This window comes from Somniosus microcephalus, chromosome 6, assembly GCF_052327205.1.
Source record: "Somniosus microcephalus isolate GS21.2 chromosome 6, FLI_Smic_1.0, whole genome shotgun sequence".
Taxonomy (NCBI): domain Eukaryota; kingdom Metazoa; phylum Chordata; class Chondrichthyes; order Squaliformes; family Somniosidae; genus Somniosus; species Somniosus microcephalus.
In genome coordinates, this window is record NC_140992.1 from 173,156,954 (window position 1) to 173,180,585 (window position 23,632).

Genomic DNA, 23,632 nt, shown 5'->3' on the forward strand with positions numbered 1-23,632 from the left:
GGAGAATGTGCAAACTCCACACAGACAGTCGCCCGAGGCCAGATTTGAACCCGGGTCCCTGGCGCTGTGACGCAACAGTGCTAACCACTATGCCACCATGCCCCCCGAGGTATATTTCGAGGCAAACGAAATAGTGGAGGGGAAAAAGGCATCGATATTGCTAAACTTAATGGGCGCTAGAACGTACGGCCTATTGCGGGACCTGATTACTCCAGCCAAACCGAAGGCGAAGAGTTTTAACGAAATTGTTGCTGTCCTACAGGAACACTTAAACCCTGCACCGCTGTTGATAGCAGAAAGATTTAAATTCCACAGAAGAACTCAGCACAAAGATGAGAGCAATGCTGAGTATCTTACGGAACTATGCAAACTATCAAAGCACTGCCAGTTCGGAGCAGGACTGGCAGATACCCTACGGGACAAATTTGTCTGTGGACTCCTGAGTGAAGGAACACAGAAGAAGTTACTCTCAGAAAAAGAGTGGACGCTAGATAAGGCTTTCAGCGTGGCAGTATCGTATGAAGCAGCAGCCAGGGGAGCTGCAGAAATTCAACAAAAACCACAGGAATACGGCACCCACGAAATGACACGGGGATTTGCAAAATGTTATCGCTGCGGCAGAACTAACCATGACCAGAAGGACTGCTGGTCCAAAGACAAAATATGCAGACAATGCGGGAAGATTGGACACATTGCACGAGTTTGCAGGTCTGGAAAGAAGACCAGCGACAACAAAAAGGCTAAGGAACCGTACAAGAAAGTACAAAAGATGACGGACAGTAGTTCCGAAGATCAGATGAGCGATAGTGAATCCGGAAACAGGAGACTAAGCTGTCTCAAACTTCACAATGTAATCGCAAAAGAGGATCACCGAACCATTTGGGTCACCCTCACGATAGCAGGGTCCCAAGTTAAAATGTAATTGGATACAGGATCAGCGCTAACCGTCATGAATCGACGAGACTACGAGCGGCTATTTTCACACATACCCTTGAGAGAGACATCCATCGTCTTGACGACGTATACGGGGCAAAAGGTATACCCCAGAGGAAAAATAAGGGTGCCTGTCGAATACAATGGCAAGAAAATACGGAAATTGTATCTCTACATACTGCCAAATGGTGGACCACCGTTATTGGGACGGGAATGGATCAGGAAGATAAACTTAGATTGGCATTCCATTCATGCAATGACGGTGGACGGTAAAAAAGATGAAGACGTCACTCCTGGACGATTGTCAACAATCTTAGCTAACGCCAAAGAGGTATTTCAACAAGAACTGGGCACGCTTAAAGGCGTAACCGCCTCGATAAAAATAGAAGAGAATGCAGTTCCCAAGTTTTTCAAAGCAAGACCGGTACCATATGCAATTCGCCCAGCCATCGAGGCAGAGCTGGAGAATCTGGAGAAGGCGGGCGTGTTGTCTAAGGTCGACTGGAGCGAGTGGGCGACACCCATCGTTCCTGTCATGAAGAAAACGTTAAGCAATAAGTTCGGAGAGCCAAGGGAGATTCGCATCTGTGGGGATTTCAAGGTGACGGTGAACCCTGTCCTTCACACAGTACAATATCCTCTTCCAAGGATAGAAGACATCTTCGCCTCACTGTCTGGAGGGAAGCGTTTTACAAAAATTGACCTAGCACAAGCATATTTGCAGATGGAGGTTGAAGAGTCCTCTAGGAAGTATCTCACGATAAACACTCACAAAGGTCTTTACCAGTATCATCGATTGGTATTCGGAGTAGCATCGGCTCTGGCGATATGGCAAAGAGCGATGGAACAAGTCCTGCAAGGGATTCCGGGGACTCAGTGTTACTTGGACGACATCCTTGTAACAGGTGAAGATGACAGTGAACACCTTAACAACCTAGAACAGGTGCTCACTAGACTACGGGAACATGGGCTGCGAGCCAACCGCCCCAGTGCGAATTTTTTAAGAAACAGATATCGTATTGTGGCCACGTGATTGATGAAGAGGGGTTACATAAGTCCCCTGACAAAATTGAAGCGGTTGTTAAGGCCCCAGCGCCTGAAAATGTGTCGCAACTGAGGTCATTCCTCGGGTTGGTGAATTACTATCATAAGTTTTTGCCGAATTTGTCGACAATTTTGCACCCACTGAACGCCCTGCTACGAACGGGGGTAGCATGGAAATGGAGCGATGATTGTAAGCGTGCTTTTCAGAAGAGTAAGGACTTAATCACTTCAAGGGAAGTATTGGCTCACTACAACCCAGCACTGCCAATCAGGCTGGCGTGTGATGCGTCTCCCTACGGCATTGGGGCGGTACTGTCACATAAATTCCTTGATGGTTTAGAGAGGCCGATAGCTTTTGCGTCACGCTCGTTAACTTCTGCCGAGCGTAACTACGCCCAGATTGACAGAGAGGCCCTCAGCCTAGTGTGGGGGGGTGAAGAAGTTCAATCACTATCTGCACGGTCAAAAATTTACTCTACTAACCGATCATCAACCTCTTGTCTCCATTTTCAACCCTCAGAAGGGCGTACCGATAATGACGGCACAATGGCTGCAGAGATGGTCCCTTTTCCTAGGGGCACACCAATATGACATCGAGTACAAAGGAACTAAACAGCATGGAAATGCTGATGGATTGTCACACCTACCGTTGCCGATGGTGGAAGAAGAAGACCTTGCAGTGGATCCAATGGAGTTATTCCACTCGACCATAGTCGAATGTCTCCCTGTGACGAATGCAGACATAGAAAACGAAACACGGAATGACCCGACACTATCACGGGTCTATGATTTAACGGTGAAGGGATGGCCAGCACATGGCGAACCACTGCTGCCAGCATTCTCGCCGAGAAAAGAACAGCTGTCAGTGTGCAGAGGAACCTTGATGTGTGGATCCAAAGTAGTAATTCCACCTAAGTTGACGGATAGAGTACCCAATGAGCTTCATGAGGGTCATCTGGGTGGGGTAAAAATGAAGAACTTAGCCAGAGCGTTTGTGTGGTGGCCGGGAATCGATAGAGTAATCGAAGAGATGACCAAGAGCTGTGCAGGATGCCAGAAGGTCCAAAACGCCCCACCACAAGCCCCTCTACATCCATGGGAGTGGCCCTCATCTCCATGGCAACGGGTGCACATTGATTTTGCTGGTCCCTTCATGGACTCGATGTTTTTAATTGCGGTGGATGCACATTCAAAGTGGCCAGAGGTAATAAAAATGTCCTCAACCACCACGGAAAAAACTATCACAGTTTTGCGAACCATATTCGCCAGGAATGGGCTGCCTGAACAGATTTGCTCTGACAATGGACCACAGTTTGTGTCTGAAGAGTTCCGGAGGTTCTTAAAGAACAATGGCGTTAAGCATTACACATCTGCCCCATATCATCCAGCCACTAATGGATTGGCCGAGAGGTTTGTCCAAACATTCAAGAAGGCTATCAAGGCAATGTGTAATGAAGATATACCCCTACAACACAAGGTGGACAACTTCTTGTTTGCCTACCGGAATGCGACACATGCGGTTACCAACCAAACCCCAGCCATGATGTTCTTCAATCGAAGGCTACGATGTCGCTTGGATTTGGTTAAGCCAAACGTCCGAAGAGATGTGGAGAACAGGCAGTTTCAGAATATGAATGAAAGGCCGACCAGGAGTTTTAAGATAGGTCAACCAGTTTTGGCCCGGGACTACCGCACTGAGAAATGGCAGCCAGGAACGATTTTTACACGGCAAGGACCTCTCATGTATACCGCGGACGTTGGAGAGAGCATTGTAAGACGCCATGCTGACCAGATTCTAGAGTCAATGGAAAACGTCAACTCCACACCACGATCTGATACACCTGGCAATGAAATCGACGTACCAATTGCAGCTACCGCAGAATCAGTGATATTGGAAGATGAACCAAACAACGACATTGATCTCGACTCAACGTTGCCAGAAGAACCTGATACCCCAAAGAGGCGTTATCCAGACAGAATCAGGAAGCCTCCTCAAAGACTGAACTTATAATTGCTTAAACTTAACCAATGTATCTAGCAACCGTGATTGTGATTGTAATTAGTTATCATTTAGTTGTTAAATGAATGTTATGTACTGTTTATCTAAAAGGGGAGGAATTGTTGTGTATGTACCTTTAAGAGAATAACTGGTCTCAGACTGCAGTACCGGCAGTGACCACCCCTGTATAACAGGCGCTAGAGAGCCTCTGTTTGTTAGTTTCGCTATTGACTTCCACCAGTAAAGACTTGTTTGTTTTCACTCCTGCTGGTCCGTGTCTCAATCATTCACGGACTTAACACCCAAACCCTTCCCCAGTTTTGATAAAGGACATCCTTCTGTGGTGTACAAAGGCCATGTTTCCCCATCCAATAGGACCAGTTATCGATCTTGAAATCCTCCTTGGCTGCTCCATTTATTCAGTCCCGAGTGCTAGGAATGCAACCACACACCCTGATGCTTGTCGCCATGCCCAATCTATTAGAAAAAACAGCAGCTCCTTACCCTTCCACTCTTGACGACTTCACTGTTGTCTCCTAGAGCCAGCGCAGCACAGGCCTTGTTGAAGTCTGCCAGGCCACCGATAGGGAGGTACTCTTTGTCCATTTTCTTTGCTGCAATTTGGGCCTCGGCCTGTTGAGAATGTCAGAAACCAGGGTACATATCAGTTCTAGTAATGTCCAGAGGCACTGCATGTTCTGGGGCACCTTTCATTTAAACTACAGCCTTCTCCCTGAAAATCTCGAGTAAGATTATTCACCGTATGTCTTTCCTGACAGCAGACACAATCAGCCTCCATGGGACTGTGTAAATGGACACACGCTCCACAAATTTTCCCAGAGATTTGTTTTTGTGATGGTACAACTGTAACACTGTTTTTCTCCCTCTCATGTACAGTATCCCTCTAGAATATTTCAGGCAAAATCATTGATACAAAGGAGTTTGTTATACAGGATTAACACTTGGGCCTAGAAATTCGGTGGGCTGCGCCACCAGTTAGCGCCCAAAGAGGGCACTTAGTGGCTTTAGCGCCACTGGCCACGCCCCCCGCAAAATTTAGCGGGTCGCTAATGGCGGCGTTAGCCTGTAGCACTGCGCCGCCACCGATGGCGTCATCGGTGTGCGCAGCGCCCCGCTCACGATATTGGGTCACCCCCCCTGCTGTAACGCTGGTCGCAATCTGCGACCGGTTCAGGGGGGCCGACCTGCGGCGGTAGTAGCGCTAATTAAAGGGGAGGTGCGGGGCGGCCATTTTTTTTTGCTGGCCGCCTGCCAGCACCTCCTCGCGCCGCCGTCCCCGGCCTCCTGAGACCCCCCTCGGGCAGTACCGGCTGTGTCCCAAGAGCCCGGCACTTCTCCTTGGTGCCGTACTCTTTTGCCGGCAATCGCGATCTCTGATCGCGCTGGTGCAGGCCCCTCCCCTTTAAGAAGGGGAGGAAGGCCTGCAGTACCGCAGCGCGCCGTGCCGCAGCATGTGGCGCTGCGGCACGCTGCGCTGCAATATTCAGTTACAGCGCCCCAAGAGGGACGCGGGGCGCCTCGAGCAGCGTCCCGCTTCCATTTGGGGCGCTGAAACCGAATATCGGGCTGGCGCAAGCGGCTCCGTCAGGAGTGGTAATTCCGGCGCCCAGTCGAGCGGCGCCACCGAATTTCTAGGCCTTCAACTCTTACAGGGCATTTACACATCAAGAGGCTGAGCAGACGTCAAGCTTTGTGTTGTTAACTGCCTGTGCCACCTTGCAGACTCATCTTTAAATATACACATTTAAGGATTGTAGGCCTAGAAATTCAGTATCGCCACGTTTGTGGCGCTACAGTCAAGCGTGCGCTAAATTTAGCGCCCGGCGCAACTTAGTGCCACCTTCAGCGAAATTGAGTTGCATCGCCCCAAGAGGTTCTTGCTGCGCTAAAGCAGGCGCTGCACGACTATCCTAAGGCGCTAAGCCGGAGAGGCGAGGCGCTACCACCGAGGGCGGGCACAGCGCAGGCGCGGCCAGTTAGCGATTGCAGGCAGACATGCTGGCGCCGGTCACCTCTTAAAGGGGGAGGGTTGATTTGGCTTGCAGCCACGCCCTGCACATTGGAGCCCTGATTCTAGGCCTGGACAGACCTGCTGTGACATCGTTACGCCTACGACCATGGAGCGGGCCAGGGAGCGAGCACAGCGCTTCAGTGAGGGGGCCCTGAAGGTTCTGGTTGGCGCAGTGGAGCACAGGCGACCTATCCTCTTTCCGGACAGTGGCAGGAGGCCGCTGCCCAACGAATATCGAAAAGTTTGGAGGGAGGTGGCACACAGAGTGATCTCCAGCAGCATGGTACCTAGGACCCCAACGCAATGCAGGAAGAAGTTCAACGACCTCACTCGGGTTGTCAGGGTGAGTACCCTTTCCAGTATCCTCTTCATCCCTGCATGTGCACCTCACTTTATGGCCAAATGGTCCTGAAAGCCCCAATGCCCAGCCCTCATCCAAGAGCTATGGGCCTCTCATGAAAATCACATGCACAATCACCACTTTACACACTAAGGGCTATTCGACCATGGGAGGCAGTGCAGCCAAGATCAGGGCTTGACACTGCAAGGGCTATTCCACCATGGGAGGCAGTGCAGCCAAGATCAGGGCTTCACACTGTAAAGGCTATTCCACCATGGGAGGCAGTGCAGCCAAGATCAGGGCTTCACACTGTACTCAGAGCCCGTCCTTTCTCTTGCAAGGCAAGCTGGCCCACAATAGGAGGCAGCAGCAACGGACCGGGGGAGGCCACCCTGAACTTAAAGACCTCAGCGATCTGGAGCAGCGAGTGGAACGGATTATGGCAGGCCGACTGATTGGCCCCGTCGCCACTGGAGATGCCGACCCTGTTCTGGACAGCAATGGTAAGGTGATCACCTTTTGGACCTCTCTCTTTCCACTTGTGCCTCACACCAGCATCCTTTGCCACTATCGAACCAATGCAGTGCATTGCAGCACTCATGCCTCCCTCGCTGCCGCCCTGTCCTCACGCTAAAGCAACTCTTGAACCTCCCTGCTTTCAGATGCTGATTCGCCAGGTGAGGAGGCGGGCCCTCAAGCTGCCACTGCAAGTGAATCGGAAGGCGAGGAGGAGGAAGAGGAAGCCGGAACATCAGTACCACCCTCAGCCGAGGCAGCCCGTGGCCATAATGGGGACATGTCTTCCCTGGAGGGGAGAAAGGTCTGAGGAGGGTGAAGCTCCGGGGCCCAGCGGGCTGCAGCAACGCAGAGGGGGGGTAGGGAAGCTCGTGGCATTCTCCCCGGAGGGAGAGTGTGGCCTCCAGTCCTGCTACAGCGAGCGCAGAGGAGGTGCGGCTCCTTGCTGAAATGGGCGCCCAGGCGGAGCGCAGGCACACTGAGCTCATGGCTGCAGTGGCAAGGATGCCTGACTCCATAGAGTCACTGGCAAGGAGTGTACAGGAATTCGGGGCAGCACAGGCAAGGAGTCTGCAGGACTTCGGTGCAGCACTCGCGGCTTCCAGCCAAGTGCTTAGTCGTGCCATGCAGTCACTGGCTGGTTTGATGCAGACACAGATCAGGGCCACACGAGCATTAACTGCTGCCACCCTCGCTGGATCGGGCAGGATTCGCCGGGGCCCTCGCCGCGCCGCAGCAGGCCAGCAGTCTGTGCTTCAGCAGATTGCTGCGCATGGTTCAGTGCTGCCCCGTGCGAGTGCCAGTGTCTCGTCCGACCAGGGAGTGCCTGTGCTGTCAGGTTGGCAGCATTCCTGCTGCCAACACTGTCACTCCTCCACTGCAGCTGCCACCACCCGTAGGACAGACTGCTGCCGCCCAAGCAGAGTTGGAGCAGTCAGCAGCCGGGCCCTCCAGGCCCAGAGCTGGTCCAGGCCGTCCCCCAAGGGCATCTGCCGACTCACTATCTGACCCTCAGCAGCCTTCCCCCAGCCTTGCTGCAGCCACTGGGTCCCATTGCGGAGCTGCTGCAGGGTGGGAAGGGGCCAATCTTGGAAGCGAGGCAGATCACCCTCGCAGGCCAAAAAGTAGGAGATGTGGCAAAATGCTGTGTTATTTTTGGGAAGGCCGAGGATCATGGTCATTTTTGTTTAACTCTTTTATTCATTGTTTCCAGGTTGTGAGAGCCAGTTATGTGTCTGACTTTTTTTGGGGGTTTCCTCTGTATTTGTTTGTCATGCGGGAAGGGCACAAAGTTTGTTAAATAAATAATTGTCTTTATTCAGATTGTGCATGTTTGCACTTTGAACTATTTGTTGCCTTGACCGGCTCAGGGTTTGCGGAGCGGGTCCATTCATGTTCTTTCAATGGCACAAGCCATTCCCTGAGAGGGGGCCTAGAACCGACTTGCAATAAGCCGCTGACGGACGGCCCTTGCACTTTGTGCCTCCCTCCCGTCTTGGTGCTCCTCCTCCTCCTCCTCTGGTGGTCCTCCAATGTCTGCTGGCAGTGGCTGAGTCCTGAGGATAGCAAGGTTGTGCAGCATGCAGCACACTACAACGAAATGGGAGACTCGCTCAGGTGAGTACTGAAGGGCTCCCCCGGAATGGTCCAGACAGCGGAACCGTTGCTTTAGCACGCCGATTGTGTGCTCAATTATGTTCCTGGTCGCTTGATGGCTGTCATTGTATCGCTCTTCAGCAGGGGTGCTGGGCGCACGGAGCGGGGTCATCAGCCAGGTGCACAAAGGATAGCCCTTGTCCCCGAGAAGCCAGCCTCCTGGGTGAGCCGGGGCTTCGAAAAGGTCTGCCAAAGTCTGGCGCAGGATGAAGGCGTCGTGGCTGCTGTCTGGAAAGCGGGCATTGACAGCTAGTATCAGCTGCCTGTGGTCACACACCAACTGCACGTTCAACGAATGGAACCCCTTCCGGTTGCGGTAATCCTCGGCATTCTCTAGAGGTGCCCGCAAAGCCACGTGTGTGCAGTCAATGGCGCCCTGGACCATGGGGAAGCCCGCTACTCTTGCAAATCCCATTGCACGCTCCTGCTGCTTGTCCAGGGTCATGGGGAAGGAAATGTACTGACGTCTCCTTTTGAAGAGTGCATTCGAGACTTGGCAGATGCAGCAATGCACCGCGAACTGGGAGACACTGGCAATGTCCCCAGTAGCGGATTGGAAGGAGCCGGTGGCATAGTAGTTCAGAGCCACTGTCACCTTCACTGCCACCGACAGAGACGTCCTGCTCCTCAGCTGAGGCTGCAGATCTCTCTGAAGCAGGTGGCAGATCTCAGTGACCACCTCCCTTCTGAATCGAAGCCTCCGAATACACTGCTCCTCAGACATGTTGAGGTATGAGAACTGCTGGCGGTATACCCTGGGAGGGTAAGGCCTCCTGTGCCGACGCCTGTTGGCCCTCCTCCGTCTGGCCACGATTGGCACTCTATCTCGGTGTCTCTGAGCCCTCTCAATGCAATGGAGAAACCCATCGTTTCCACCCATTGCAGCCCCCATTATATGTGGCCACTCAAGGCTATGGCACTGAAAAATCAATCCAACTGCAAAGTTCTGGGCTGAAGCCAGAAGTACCTGTGCAAGCGCTGAGTCAAAGCAGAAAGCTCTCTCCCTTTGTCTCTCTGCAAATCTCTCTCTCACACAGAAGGAGTGGTCCAAAATGGCTACCACAAAGAAGGCAGGAAGAGCCCCCTTTAAATAGCGCCCCCCCCAGCCCCACAGCGACTGGGAACCGTTCCACTCAACTAGTCGCTGGGAGCGCCAGGCGGAAAGGGGGGCGCCACTGAAGTTCCGGTTCGGGGCGCACCAAGGGCGTTGCACCATGAAATGACGTCAGGATCTGCGCGTGCAGCTGAGTGGGCGTTGCGGTTTTGCACCGCCGCTAAATGTCCACTCAAGTTCGCGAGAGGCGCAGATCGCGCCGCGCCCGGCTGCTAGCCGCTTCGCGCCCCACTTATCGCCCTCTTAAGGCGCTAGCAGCTGGCGCTACCAACTGAATTTCTAGGCCGTAGTTTTTCCACTTTGCCTCTCGGGGTGTTAGATAGCAACTGACACCCTGGTGGCTCAACTGAGTAACTGCTCGACAAATCATGTGGCATCAGGAACTGAATATTAAATCAGGGGAATATCACAACTTCTATACAGGGGCATATGAAGCAGGTTCAGACTGTGCCAGGGAGCTATTTAAGAACATAAGAAATAAGAGTAGGCCATTCAGCCCCTCGAACCTGCTCCACCATTCAATAAGATCATGGCTGATCTTCTACCTCAACTCCACCTTCCCGCACTATCCCCATATCCTTGATTCCCTCAGTATCCAAATATCTATCGATCTCTGTCTTGAATATACAGTACTCAACAACTGAGCATCCACAACCCACTGGTGTAGAGAATTCCAAAGAGTCACAACCCTTTGAGTGAAGAAATTTCTCATCTCAGTACTAAATGGCTGATCCCTTCTGAGACTGACTCCTAGTTCTAGACTCCCCAGCCAGTTTGTGACAGAATGTCACGTACCCAGGAATGTCACCTGAACACCACCCCTCCCCATGCAAACTCCCCTGAAAGACGCTCACACATTCTTTAAGATGGATTAACCAAACATTTGGTTGAAAAAGAAATTGTCTTGGTTAGAGTATAAAGCAAAATGTTTATGTCATGACTCAAGCTGACATGCCATGAAACTTTAGTGTGTTTGCCTTGCAAATTATTCACACAAATCCCACCCCAGGCCTTTTCTGCAGAAGGTGCTGATTCTTGCTGGTTGCCAAAGTGGCCACTCTGTGTGTGAGCCAAGACAACAAAACGCCAGTGGGTCTGATATGATGGACATCAAAACGAAACCCACTCCTGTCCCCACCCAATGTCCCACACAAATGGGCCTCGATATTAACCCACTCCCCCACCCCATATGACGGGTGGGGAAGGGTTAATGAGTTAAAAATGGGGAGCGCAACCCCAACATGCCACCAGATATCAGTGTCCTGCTGTGGCTGATTTCTGTCCCTTCTTAGCCGAGTGCCGACCGTAGCCACGTCCCCAGCACCACCCATCTGCGATCAGAAAACTCAGCACAAACTGGGGTTCTAACCCAGGACCTTACGATGAGATTTTGGTTAGATTGTTATCGTAACTACCATAGGTACAGTCATCCACATTCTCAATGTAGTTGAGCCCTCACATGCAAATGAGTAGCTAAACAGGAAAAGAATCACTGGGATATTTTAAGGCACTGGGTATCATCAACTGTGCTTTGGCAATTTCCTTCAACACCCCCCCCCCACCCCACCGTACATTGTGGTATATATTTTCAACAAAGGTACAGCAGTGTAGTGGTTATGCTACTGGACTAGTAATCATTCCTGGGTCCCGGCCTCCAGAGGCCTGGACTAATAATCCAGAAAACCAGAGTTAAAATCCCACCGTGACAGCTTGGGAATTTTAATTCAGTTTAAATTAAAAAACTGGTTATTGATAAAAGTGACCATGAAGCTGTCGGATTGTCATAAAAACTCAACTGGTTCACTAATGTCCTTTAGGGAAGGAAACCTGCCGTCCTTACCCGGTCTGGCCTGTATGTAACTCCAGACCCACACCAATGCAGTTGTCTCTTAACTGCTCTCTGATGTGGCCCAGCAAACCACTCAGTTGTATCACAATGGTACAGCTGTTCAAGAAGAAGGTCTTCCCACCACTTTCTCAGGGCAATTAGGGTTGGCCGATCTTGCCAACGACACCCACATCCCGCGAATGAAAAATAAACTGTACTTTGTGGACAGCTCTTTGCTCAGCTGAATGGCAGCCTATTCATTAGTAGGTTGAATTATTGAGAAGGAAAACCAAACTTTGGTTTAACAGGAATCCCAGGTTATAGTTCTGGCACTGCAGGTAAGATCTCGATATGAATAATAAAGTTGACAATAATAAGCATATTGCTTGGAGCAACATTTCAACTGGCTGCACAGTGGACTCTATTAGCCAGACTCTTATCAAAAACAAGGACCCTGCAAGTTGATGGTATTACGAAACCCTCCCATTTGTCTTCCTCTAAGGCTGGGAAGTGCAGCAGTCTGGGCTGTACGTTGTAAAGGATGGGGCTGCCCAGCCCCCAACAGATGGTCTTTCAGTAACTTTATGAAGTTACTAAATCCTTTTTCCTACCAGTGCTCTCCATGGCATGTGCCAGCCTCAGCCAGTTCCCAGGCTTCTGCCAGCACTGCTCAGTGCCAAGGGACCCAATTCTGGACACCACACTTTAGGAAGGACATGACGGCCTTGGAAAGGGTACAGAAGAGATTTACTAGAATGGTTTCCGGGATGAGAGTGTACAGTTACATGGATAGACTGGAGAAGCTAGGGTTCTCCTTAGAGCAGAGAAGGCAAAAAGAAGATTTGATCGAGGTGTTTAAAATCATGAAGGATTTAGATAGAGTAAATAAAGAGAAACCATTTCCAATGGCTGAAAGGTCGACAATGAGGGGGAACAGATTTAAGGTGATTGGCAAAAGAACCAGAGGCGAGGTGAGGAGAAGCTTTTTTACGCAACGAGTGGTTAGGATTTGGAATGCACTGCCTGATAGGGCGGTGGATACAGATTCAATAGTAGCCTTCAAAAGGGAATTGGATAAATACTTGAAGAAAAAAATTGCAGGGATATGGGGAAAGAGCAGGGAGTGGGACTAACTGGATTGCTCTTCGGAAGAGCCCTGTGCTGTACTGTTCTATGATTCTTGAAAAGTCTGTGCGAGGTTTTGGATTTCTCCATTGTCACTCATTTAAAAATAAAACAAGGATGCCACATTCAACTCACCTTTCGGACAGAGTTCAACACGAATGGCTTCCCGTTGTCGTCACGGTACGCACCAACGCCCAAGTTCATTTTCTTGGGGTTGTTGTCACGCTTAAAAGCTTCAGTAACCCCAAGGATGGGATCGGGGGGGCCCATTTCCACATGTGACCACACAGAGCTGGAAGATCATTAGAAGACATGTTTTAGCAACAGTTTTCTCTAAAGAGAGGCTATTAATGTGAATTCACATTAATATCACCTAAACTTAAGAGTAAATAATTGGTGTTATAATATGTTAGAAGTAGTTACATTATATTATAATAATCAGCATTTATAATGCCTATGTAAACTTGTCACGTTGTAATTACAACTTCCTGCCAATGGAGCCACTGCCGAGAGAAAAATGTAATTACAGAGCGACAAGTTTACATAGAAAGAAAGAATGAACAAACTTGCATTTATATATCACCTTTGACAACCTCAGGATGTGCCATGCTTCACAGCCAATGAAGTGCAGCCTGTTGTCGTCTTGGGAAATGCAGCAGCCAATTGCACATAGCAAGGCCCGACAAACAGCAGTTTAATAAATGCCCAGTTCCTCTGTTTCTGGAGGTTATGACTGAGGGATAAATGTTGGCCAGCACACTGGGAAAACTCCTCTGTTCTTCTCGGAATAGTAAACTGGGATCGTGTATGTCTGTCTGAGCAGTCGGACGCTGCGCTTTACTGTCTCATCTAAAAGACGGCACCTCCAACAATGCAGCACGCCCTCTACTACACTGATGTGTTACCCTACATTATGTGCTCAAGTCCTGAAGTAGAGCTTGAACCACAGAATCAAAAGTGATACTTAACAGATACTAAGTGGGGAAGAGACTTGGGCCTCGATTTTCAATGGGCCGTGAGGCGGGCGGGGGTTAAAATTGCAAAACCTGGGGGTCGGGACCCCCCCCCCGCCTCCACGCCATTTTAACCCAGGTGTGTCTGATGGACTCGAATCAGTCCTGCCTGCAACTGGCGGGACTGGTCTTTAGGGCCCTTAAACAGCACTAATTAGCCATCATAATCCCATTTAACAGGCCCTTGCCTGTTTAACCCTTTTCCCACATAAAACACGCCTGGTGGGGATGACGCCTGGGAAACCTGACGTGAACACTCTTGGCTTGTTGACTATCAGCTGCAGGTCCAACATTAAAGAGGATATTTGATCAGTCATCATTTGCAGGTGGCAGGACTTTGTTGTCTCAGGTCTGGAGCAACTTTTACCAGGCCTAGCCACACCTGTGGAAGGTTGGAGCCTCACACAATTCTCCAGTGTGACCTCCTGCAAGACCCCTCTCGCCACCCTCACTCAGCGCTTCCTCAACTGAGGCATCTACCAGAAGCATGGGAGCCATTTTTTCCCTTCCCTTCTGGGCATTAGAGGAGCTCGAGCACCAGGCGCGGCAGCAGCAGAACCAGGAACAACAGCAGCACCAGCAACAGCAGCAGGAGCGACAGGCTGCTGCTCACCCACCTGAGGCAGCACAGGCCAGAAGGGGCCAGCGCATGGAAGCCCGTCGGCGCTGGAGATACCCCCCAAACAGGGTCTACAGACACAGGGTCAGCTACCTCAACATGACTGAGCAACAGTGCCAAAGGCGGCTCCGACTTTCGCGACAGGTGGTGACTGACATCTGCGCAATGCTGCAGCAAGACCTGGAGCCCAGAGCACCAGGTCGACACTCCTTACCAGTGGCTGTCAAAGTCACCACCGCACTGAACCTTTTTTGCCTCAGGCTCATTCCAGGGACCAGCAGCAGACATCAGCGGCATCTCCCAGTCAGCCGCACACACTTGCATCACGCAGGTAACCGATGTCCTCTTTGCCCTCGTGCACAATCACATCCATTTCACCAGGGATCGCGCAAATGTGACGGCGCGAGCGGCTGGATTAGCTCATCTGGCAGACTTTCCAAGGGTGCAGGGCATCATTGACTGCACACGTGGCCCTTAGGGCACCCCATCGCAATCCAAGTATTTTTGTCAACCGCAAGAGCTTCCACTCCCTTAACGTTCAGCTGGTGTGTGACCACAAGAAGGAGATTTTGCATGTTTGTGCCAAGTACCCTGGCAGTTGCCATGACTCCTTCATACTGCGCCAGTCTAGTGTGCCTCCGCTATTCAGTCCGCCAGACCAACTTCACGGATGGCTACTTGGTGACAAGGGCTATCCCCTAAGGACTTGGCTAATGACGCCATTGAGGAGGCCAGCCAATGAAGCTGAGGAACACTACAACTCCAGCCACATTTCCACCAGATCCATAATCGAGCAAACCATCGGCTTGCTGAAGATGCGCTTCAGATGCCTGGATAGATCAGGTGGAGCCCTACAGTACTTAGCAGCCAGGGTCTCCAAAATCGTCATGGTTTGCTGTGCACTCCACAACATGGCACAGCGTCATGGCTTGCAGATTCCTGAGGACCAAGTGGCTCCTCTCATACCCTCCTCAGATGAGGAGGAGGAGGAGGAGGGCAAGAACGAGCATCCTGCAGAGGCCCATCAACCAGCGGCAGCATTACGCGAGAACACTGTTGCCCGGGATGCAAGGAACGCACTCATCCTGGCCAGATTTGCTTAGCCTAGTTAATCAAACTCTTTTGCCTCACAGCTTGTTACCTGAGCATCGACAATGGCCAAACCCTGCGGATTCCAAGCAATTTGACCAGCATCCTGACAACTGCAAGTAATCCTAAGCCCTCAATGTGAAAGCCCCATTCGCGAAATGACACACGCCAGAACTGCAGCAGTTGCCATTAAAATTTTTATGAAACACACACAACTGCTGGCAATTTCCAAAATACACAGCATTTCTGCCAAGTGACTACCCTTGTGACTATTTGTGCTTTATTTTCCTCTTACGCGTGCTCCTACATAGTGGTTCCCCTGTGGCTTCAGCAGACGTGGAGGCTCCTTGCTCACTTTCCTGCTGCTCCTGTCTCGACACCTTTGGCGGGCGTCTTCTGGGGTGGCGAGCCTGTGAGGGCTCGTCAACAGTCAGCTGCTCCTGTGGCTGTGCAGGAGTTGAGACGTCTATCTCCGTTGGGGTTCTAACCGAGGGTTCTGCAGTGGCATGGAAGTGAGAGCGCTTGGAGAGGAGCCCCCACTTCCTTGAGGTCTGCCACCAACCTCCCTCTCATGCGTCAGGTCCCCTTCAGTGCCTGCAAGTGGCTTGAGAGCAGCTTGCTGCACATCAGGGGGGCCATGGGGACCCGTATCTGCAATGGCAGTCCTACTCAGAAGGACTTCCATGAAGGGCTGGTTTCTCTGTTCAATAGATGCCCATCGCGCCTCAAGAGATGTCATTCTATTCTGAACACTCACCATGTTTTCCATACCCTGGCGACTAACCTCCTCCATGGCCGTAGCCCTCCTCTCCTCTACCGTAGCCAGCCTTACCACGGAGGCAGCAATCATTTCCACGTAGGTAGCCATCCTTTCTGTGTTGAGGCGTTCATGCGCCACTGACTCCACAAAGGCTCTGCTCATGTTCGCTATGGACTCCTCCATTCGCAGCGACCCTGGAGACAACACCTGCCAGAGACTCCTGCATCTGTGCATGGAGTTCCATCACCTCTGATCTTACGGATGGACCCAGAGGCAGAGGGTCGACATGCAGCTGAGCCGAGCTGGCTAGAGTCCTGCGCCCAACGACGAGGACTCTCCACTGCTGTCCCTGTCTCCACAATCTGCTGATGCTCACTTGTGAGCTGTGATACACCAGGTGACAACGCTACTCTATGTCCCGAAGGTCCCACCGAGGTGTGAGTGTCTGCGCTGGTGCTGGGTGCACTTATTTCTGCTGACGCTGCTCCCTCAGAGGTTGCAGATTCCTCTGAGGAGTCTGGCTGCTCAGGCTCTTCCTCCTGCAGAGTGGGGACGGGGGCTCTCGATGGTCCTGTGGGGGAGTCAAGGAAAAAGTTAAGATGTGATGACAAGGTTACATGCACATTGCATTTTGCAGATGATTATAAGTCCATATGATGTAGCTTCAGAATCATTATCAGCGACTCATGCAATGCCAATGAGAGAGATGGAAAACTATTCTGTCACCAGCTTGCGGGGATGCTCCTGTCTGTCCTTCCCCAACTTCTGCTTCACGGTCAGCCCCCCCCCCCAATCTCCAGGACACCTTCCTCCCTGGGGGTGAGCTGGGCTAATGAGGGCGGCCCTCCTCCTATCCTGGCTCGCTCTCTTTTGTTGTGAGCTCTCTTTTCCTGCAATGAGGGAGACAAGGGGAGGTTGAGTGACAATGAAGGAGTGAGCGCAGAGATTGCATAGCATAGATACTTAGAAGGAGACAAAGGTGGAGTGAGGTTGCAAGACCAAGGGCCCTCCCTGTGTGTTGTCAGTTGTGTTCAAAGCATCAGAGAGGGAGTGTGAGGGCTGCATGGTGGAATAGTTATGTGAATGTGAGCATAGAGAGAGAGGGAATGGGTAAGGGTGCATGGATGTCAGTGTCTAGTGGGATGTGCAGGAAGAGATTGCTAAAGCTGAGTGCTGGTGAGGAAAGACAATAGGGATCAGATTGAGGGTGATGGAAACTTCATACAGTACTTACTTTTCCAGTGCGAAGGAGGTCATGGAATCTTTTTCTGCGCTGCAACCACCTTCTTCGTGTAAGCCCCAAGGAGTTGACTTGACCTGCCACCTCTAGCCACACAGCCTTGGTCTGGCTGGGAGGCCTCTTCCTCCCTGAAGAAGGGAAGAGGACCTCCTTGTGGGCCCTAGCACCATCCAGTAATGCCTGGATTGAAGCCTCATCAAATTTGGGGGCAGATCTGGCCCTCCCGCTGGCCGTTCCTCCTGCAGGCTCCTGTGCCATCTTAATGGTGAAGGTTGGAAGCCTGTAGAGGAAGCAAGGCTTGCTGTGGACCTTAAAAGCAGCAGCAATGATGACGTCATATTCTGCGACTTTCTGACTGGAAATACTCAATTGCCAAGGCTTCCCACACGCTGGAAATCAATTGGCCAGTTGTGTTAAATTTGCATCAATCTCACAGACCCATTTACAATCGTGTGGGAATCACTAAATTCGGGGAACCCGCCAATTCCCCGCACCCGAGTTAAAATCGACCCCTTGTAGTTAGACTTGAAATCTAATTTAGGTAACTGGGATTCTTTTTGCTGTGGAAAAAAAATCAGCCCCTTATTTTCTCTCCATCTTAAAAGAACCCACAAGGCGGCATTCTCTCCAGCAAATTCATGTATTAAAACCACAAGAGAGGGAGAGAGTTGATCAATAAAGGGGGGAAGGCAGGGAGTGCAAGGACTCGACAGATAGGGCACAGGCACAAAAGGCAGCGTGGGGCAGTTTGGTGGAAATGCATCCTTCACAGTACTCACTCCTGGCCTTGTTACAGCAGCTATAGGCTTGTCATTTCCCACGGTGAAATGGACAGGGAAATCAAAACCCATGTTAAACACAAAGTGGGGGGGGGGGGGGGGGGGTAAGTGTCGGCACAATTAGGAAATTAGGCGCAAATTGAGCTTGAAATTGTGCTGATTAGGTTACAGTTCAAGTTTCTGCTAAAATTCAGTTGCACGATCACAAACATAAAGGGCTCGATTTTCATTGAGCCGTGGAGTCGGGTTTGGAGGTGTGCTGGGGGTTAAAATTGCAAAAACTGGTGGGCGGGACCCCCCCCCCCGCCCGGTTCCCGACTCCGAGCAATTTTAGCTCAGGCGTGTCTGATGGTCCCAACTCCGTCCCGCATCCAACAGGTGGGACTGGTCTTTAAGGCCCTTAATTACCACTAAATGGCCTCTATAATCCTATTTTAACAGGCCCTTGCAAATTTAACCCTTTTCCCACGTAAAACGCGCCTGGTGAGAATCACAAATGTGAAACCTGGCGGGAGCACTATTGGATTGCTGACTATCAACTGCAGGTCAACCATTAAAGAGATTTGATCAGCCATCATTTGCAGGTGGCAGGACTTAGTGGTCTCAGGTCTGGGGAAACTTTTAGAAGGCTTAACCACACCTGTGGAAGGTTGGAGCCTCACACCCATCTCCAGTGTGGCCTCCTGGGAAACCCCTCTCACCACCTTCACTCAGCGTTTCCTCAATGGTGGCATATACCAGAAGCATGGGGGCCATTTATTTCCTTCCCATCTGGGCATTAGAGGAGCTCGAGCACCAGCCGCGGCACCAGCAGAACCAGGAACAACAGCAGCACCAGCAACAGCAGGAGCGACAGGCTGCTGCTCACGCGCCTGAGGCTGCACAGGCCAGAAGGGGCCAGCGCCTGGAAGCCCGTCGGCGCAGGAGATACCCCCCAAACAGGGCCTACAGACACAGGGTCACCTTTCTCAACATGTCTGAGCAGCAGTGCCAAAGGCGGCTCCGAATTTCGCGAGAGGTAGTGACTGACATCTGCGCAATGCTACAGCAAGACCTGCTGCCCAGAGGACCAGGTGGACAAGCATTACCAGTGGCTGTCAAAGTCACCACCGCACTCAACTTTTTTGCCTCAGGCTCATTCCAGGGATCAGCAGCAGACATCAGCGGCATCTCCCAGGCGGCCGCACACACTTGCATCACACAGGTAACCGATGTCCTCTTTGCCCTCGCGCACAATCACATCCATTTCACCAAGGATCGAGCAAGTGTCACGGCGCGAGCGGTTGGATTAGCTCAACTGGCAGACTTTCCAAGGGTGCAGGGCGTCGTTGACTGCACACGTGGCCCTTAGGGCATCCCATCACAATCCAGGTATTTTTGTCAACCGCAAGGACTTCCACTCCCTCAACGTTCAGCTGGTGTGTGACCACAAGGAAATTTTGCATGTTTGTGCCATGTACCCTGGCAGTTGCCATGACTCCTTCACACTGCGCCAGTCTAGTGTGCCTCCACTATTCAGTCCGTCAGACCAACTTAACGGATGGCTACTTGGAGACAAGGGCTATCCTCGGAGGACGTGGCTAATGACGCCGTTGAGGAGGCCAACCAACGAAGCCAAGGAGCGCTACAACTCCAGCCACATTTCCACCAGATCCATTATCGAGCAAACCATTGGTTTGCTGAAGATGCGCTTCAGATGCCTGGATAGATCAGGTGGAGCTCTGCAGTACTCAGCAGCCAGGGTCTCCAGAATCGTCGTGGTTTGCTGTGTACTTCACAACATGGCACAGCGTCATGGCTTGCAGATTTCTGAGGACCAAGTGGCTCCTCAGATATCCTCCTCAGATGAGGAGGAGGAGGAAAACGAACATCCTGCAGAGGCCCATCAACCAGCAGCAGCATTATGCGAGAACATTGCTGCCCGGGATGCAAGGAACACATTCATCCTGGCCAGATTTGCTTAGCCTAGTCAATGAAACACTTTTGCCTCGCAGCTTCTTACCAGAGCATTGACAATGTCCAAGAACCAGAGGATTCCTAGCACTCTGACCACCATACTGACTGTTGCAAGTATTCCTAAGGCCTCACTGTGGAAGTCCCAATAGCGAAATGACAGGCGCCACAACTGCAACATTTGCCATCAGAATTTTTATGCACAATTACGACGTGATGGCATTTTTGTACTAAACACAAAATTCTACCCAAGTGACTACCCTTGTGACTACTTGTGCTTTATCTTCCTCTTACACATGCTCCTACGTAGTGCTTCCCCTGTGGCTTCAGCAAATGTGGAGGCCCCTTGCTCACTTTCCTGCTGCTCCTGTCTCGACACCTTTGGTGGGCATCCTCTGGGGTTGCGAGCCTGTGAGGGCTCGTCAACAGTCTGCTGCTCCTGCGGCTGTGCAGGGGTTGAGACGTCTATCTCACTTGGGTGTGGACTCTGGTGGGGCTCTGCAGTAGCATGGAAGTGTGAGCGCTTGGAAAGGAACCCCCACTTCCTTGAGGTCTGCCACCAACCTCCCTCTCATGGGTCAGGTCCCCCTCAGTGCCTGCAAGTGGCGGGAAAGCACCTTGCTCCAGATCAGGGGGGCCATGGGGACCCGTATCTGCAATGGCAGTCCTACTCAGAAGGACTTCCATGAAGGTCTGGTTTCTCTGTTCAATAGATGCCCATCGCTCAAGAGATGTCATTCTATTCTGAATAATGACCATGTTTTCCATACCCTGGCGACTAAGCTCCTCCATGGCCGTAGCCCTCCTCTCCTCTACGGTAGCCAGCCTTACCACGGGGGTAGCAAGCGTTTCCACGGAGGTAGCCATCCTTTCCATGGTGATGCGTTCATGCGCCACTGACTCCACAAAGGCTCTGCTCATGTTCGCTATGGACTCCTCCATTCGCTCCACACTCGCAGCGACCCTAGAGACAAAACCTGCCAGAGACTCCTGCATCTGTGCCTGGAGTTCCATCACCTCTGATCTTATGGATAGACCCAGAGGGTCAACATGCTGCTGAGCCGAGCTGGCAGAGTCCTGCGCCCTCCGACTAGGACTCTCCACTGCTGTCCCTGTCTCCACAATCTGCTGATGCTCACTTGTGAGCTGTGATACACCAGGTGACAACTCTACTCTATGTCCCGAAGGTCCCACCGAGGTGTGAGTGTCTGCGCTGGTGTTGGATGCGCTGAATTCTGCTGACGCTGCACCCTCAGAGGATGCAGCTTCCTCTGAGGAGTCTGGCTGCTCAGCCTCTTCTTCCTGGCTAGGGGGGACGGATGCTTATGATGGTCCTGTGGGGGAGTAAAGGAGAGTCAGAGATGTGATGCAAAGGCTACATGCACATAGCTTTTTGCAGATGCTCATAAGTGCTTTTCTGTCACCAGTTTGCTGTGTTGCACCCGTCTATCTGTCCCCCATGCGCGATTCATCCTCAATGCCCATGATTTCCAGGACGGCCTCCTCCCAGGGGGTCAGGTGGGCTAATGAGGTTGTCCCTCCTCCTGTCCTGGCTAGCTCTCTTTTGTTGTGAGCTCTCTTTTCCTGCAATGAGGGAGACAAGTGGAGGTTGAGTGAGAATGAAGGAGTGAGTGTAGAGATTGCATAGCATAGATACTTAGATGGAGACAAAGATGGAGTGAGGTTGCAAGACCAAGGGCCCTCCCTGTGCGTTGTCAGTTGTGTTCAAAGCATCAGTGATAGGGAGTGTGAGGGCTGCATGGTGGAATAGTTATGTGAATGTGAGCATAGAGAGAGGGAATGGGTAAGGGTGCATGGATGTCCGTGTCAAGTGGGCTGTGGAGGAAGAGATTGCTAAAGCTGAGTGAAGTGCTAGTGAGGAAAGGCAATGTGGATCAGATTGAGGGTGATGGGAAACTCATACTCACTTTTCCAGTGCGCTGAAGGTCATGAAATCTTTTCCTGCACTGTATCCAGGTTCTGCGGGTGACTCCCAAGGAGTTGACCTCTTCAGCCACCTGCATCCACACAGCCTTGGTCTGAGTGGGAGGCCTCTTCCTCCCTGATGAAGGGAACAGGACCTCCCTGTTGGCCCTAGCCCCATCCACCAATGCCTGCAGTGCCGCCTCGTCAAAGCGAGGAGCTGATCTTGCCCTCCCGCTTGTCATCTTTCCTGCAGGTCCCTGACACCAAATGGAGGAAGCTTGGAAGCCTGCAGAAGAAGCAAGGCTTGCTGTGGACCTTAAATGCAGCAGCAATGATGATGTCATCGGAGGGGACTTTCAGTCATGAAAAACCCATTTGCAAAGGCTTCCCACACGTTGGAAATCAAATGGCCAATTGAGTTAAAATTGCATCAATCTCCCACATCCATTTAGATTCGTGTGGGAAACACGAAATTTGGATAACACGACAACAGCCCGCACCCGAGTTAAAATCGAGCCCAAAATCTTCCATCAACCAGCACAATCGGCGGTGTAATTGAACGTAATTGGTTATTAAAATATTCCTTGACGTGTTTAAGAGAGGTAACCCGGTGCAGTTTTATCAATACAGCTTAAAAATGGGTTAATGACAAAAAAATAAGTATATTTAATAAGAGTGTCGAGTCCTCCACCTGTGAGTAACCCGATTCTAAATCACTGAAAATAACGTTAAAAAAACCTATACTGAACCATTTACTAGTTTCATTGATGTACACTAGTTTCTTAGTAAATTAAATACTTTTTTAAATATGTAAAAACTTTTAAAATGTGCCTGTGTGCCTAAGAAAATGAGCTCAATATGAACAACCTCTGCGAACGGGCGCAATCGGCAGATGCTCGCCACGCTCATTATTTCAATCTGGGGGTGTGGCCAGTTTTGTGGGCGGGACCGGCTTCGGACAAAACGACTTTTAAACCAGCATTTGTGAAGACAGCTCCGAAAATAAGAGTCTGAGTTGAGTTAGTTCCGGGGCTGTGTGCCAAGTGCTGACCTCACGGTGCACAGCCTCTGATGCAATGGTGACATTCTCAGCAAAAGGGCATCAGTCACAGTGCAAAACATAACAGGCAGAGGTGGCATCTGCCCCAGGGACTGGGCCATTAACCCTTTCAGCTACTGCAGCTTATAAATCTGTCTGGGCTTTATGTGCTAGGCCTCCACGAATGTTCAATAAACAGAGTATAAATTATGGAACCCTCAACAATTGGCAACACCAGTTAACGCGAGCAAAATACATCAACAGACCGAGACACACCTGAAAGGTGCACACGCAACTCGACAGCGCCCTCTACTGGGCATCGTGCACTCGATTCCAACAGAAATGAGTTCATTCTGCTTTACAAAATAATTCGCAAATATATAACAGCAGAAAGAGGCACTGCTCTGTCCTGAGTGCACCTTTTCTCAACTCACTGCCATGCATTAACACTGCAAAGCTGTCTCCGTTCGAGTGAGGGAGCAAGTCGAGAGGAAAAAAGACTCTCAAAGGAAGTAAAAACCTCGACACTGACCCTTCAACTTAGGGAACTGATTCAAATACAGCCCCAGACTGACAAAATGACAATATTTTCTGCTGGCTGTAAAGATCCTACATGAAATGACTTTG

General features: G+C 51.0%; 1 protein-coding gene across 1 annotated transcript in view; it reads right to left on the reverse strand.

The window, feature by feature from the left end:
• The window catches only part of LOC147116210 (aspartate aminotransferase, mitochondrial-like), a 63,196-nt gene that overhangs the window by 36,566 nt on the left and 2,998 nt on the right, over positions 1-23,632 (reverse strand). Inside the window, exons 2-3 of the mRNA XM_085990932.1 lie at positions 12,723-12,879; positions 4,481-4,609 (exon numbers count right to left, since the gene is read on the reverse strand). Coding sequence (XP_085847058.1) covers positions 4,481-4,609; positions 12,723-12,879 — 286 coding nt within the window. The remainder of the gene's footprint in view (positions 1-4,480; positions 4,610-12,722; positions 12,880-23,632) is intronic.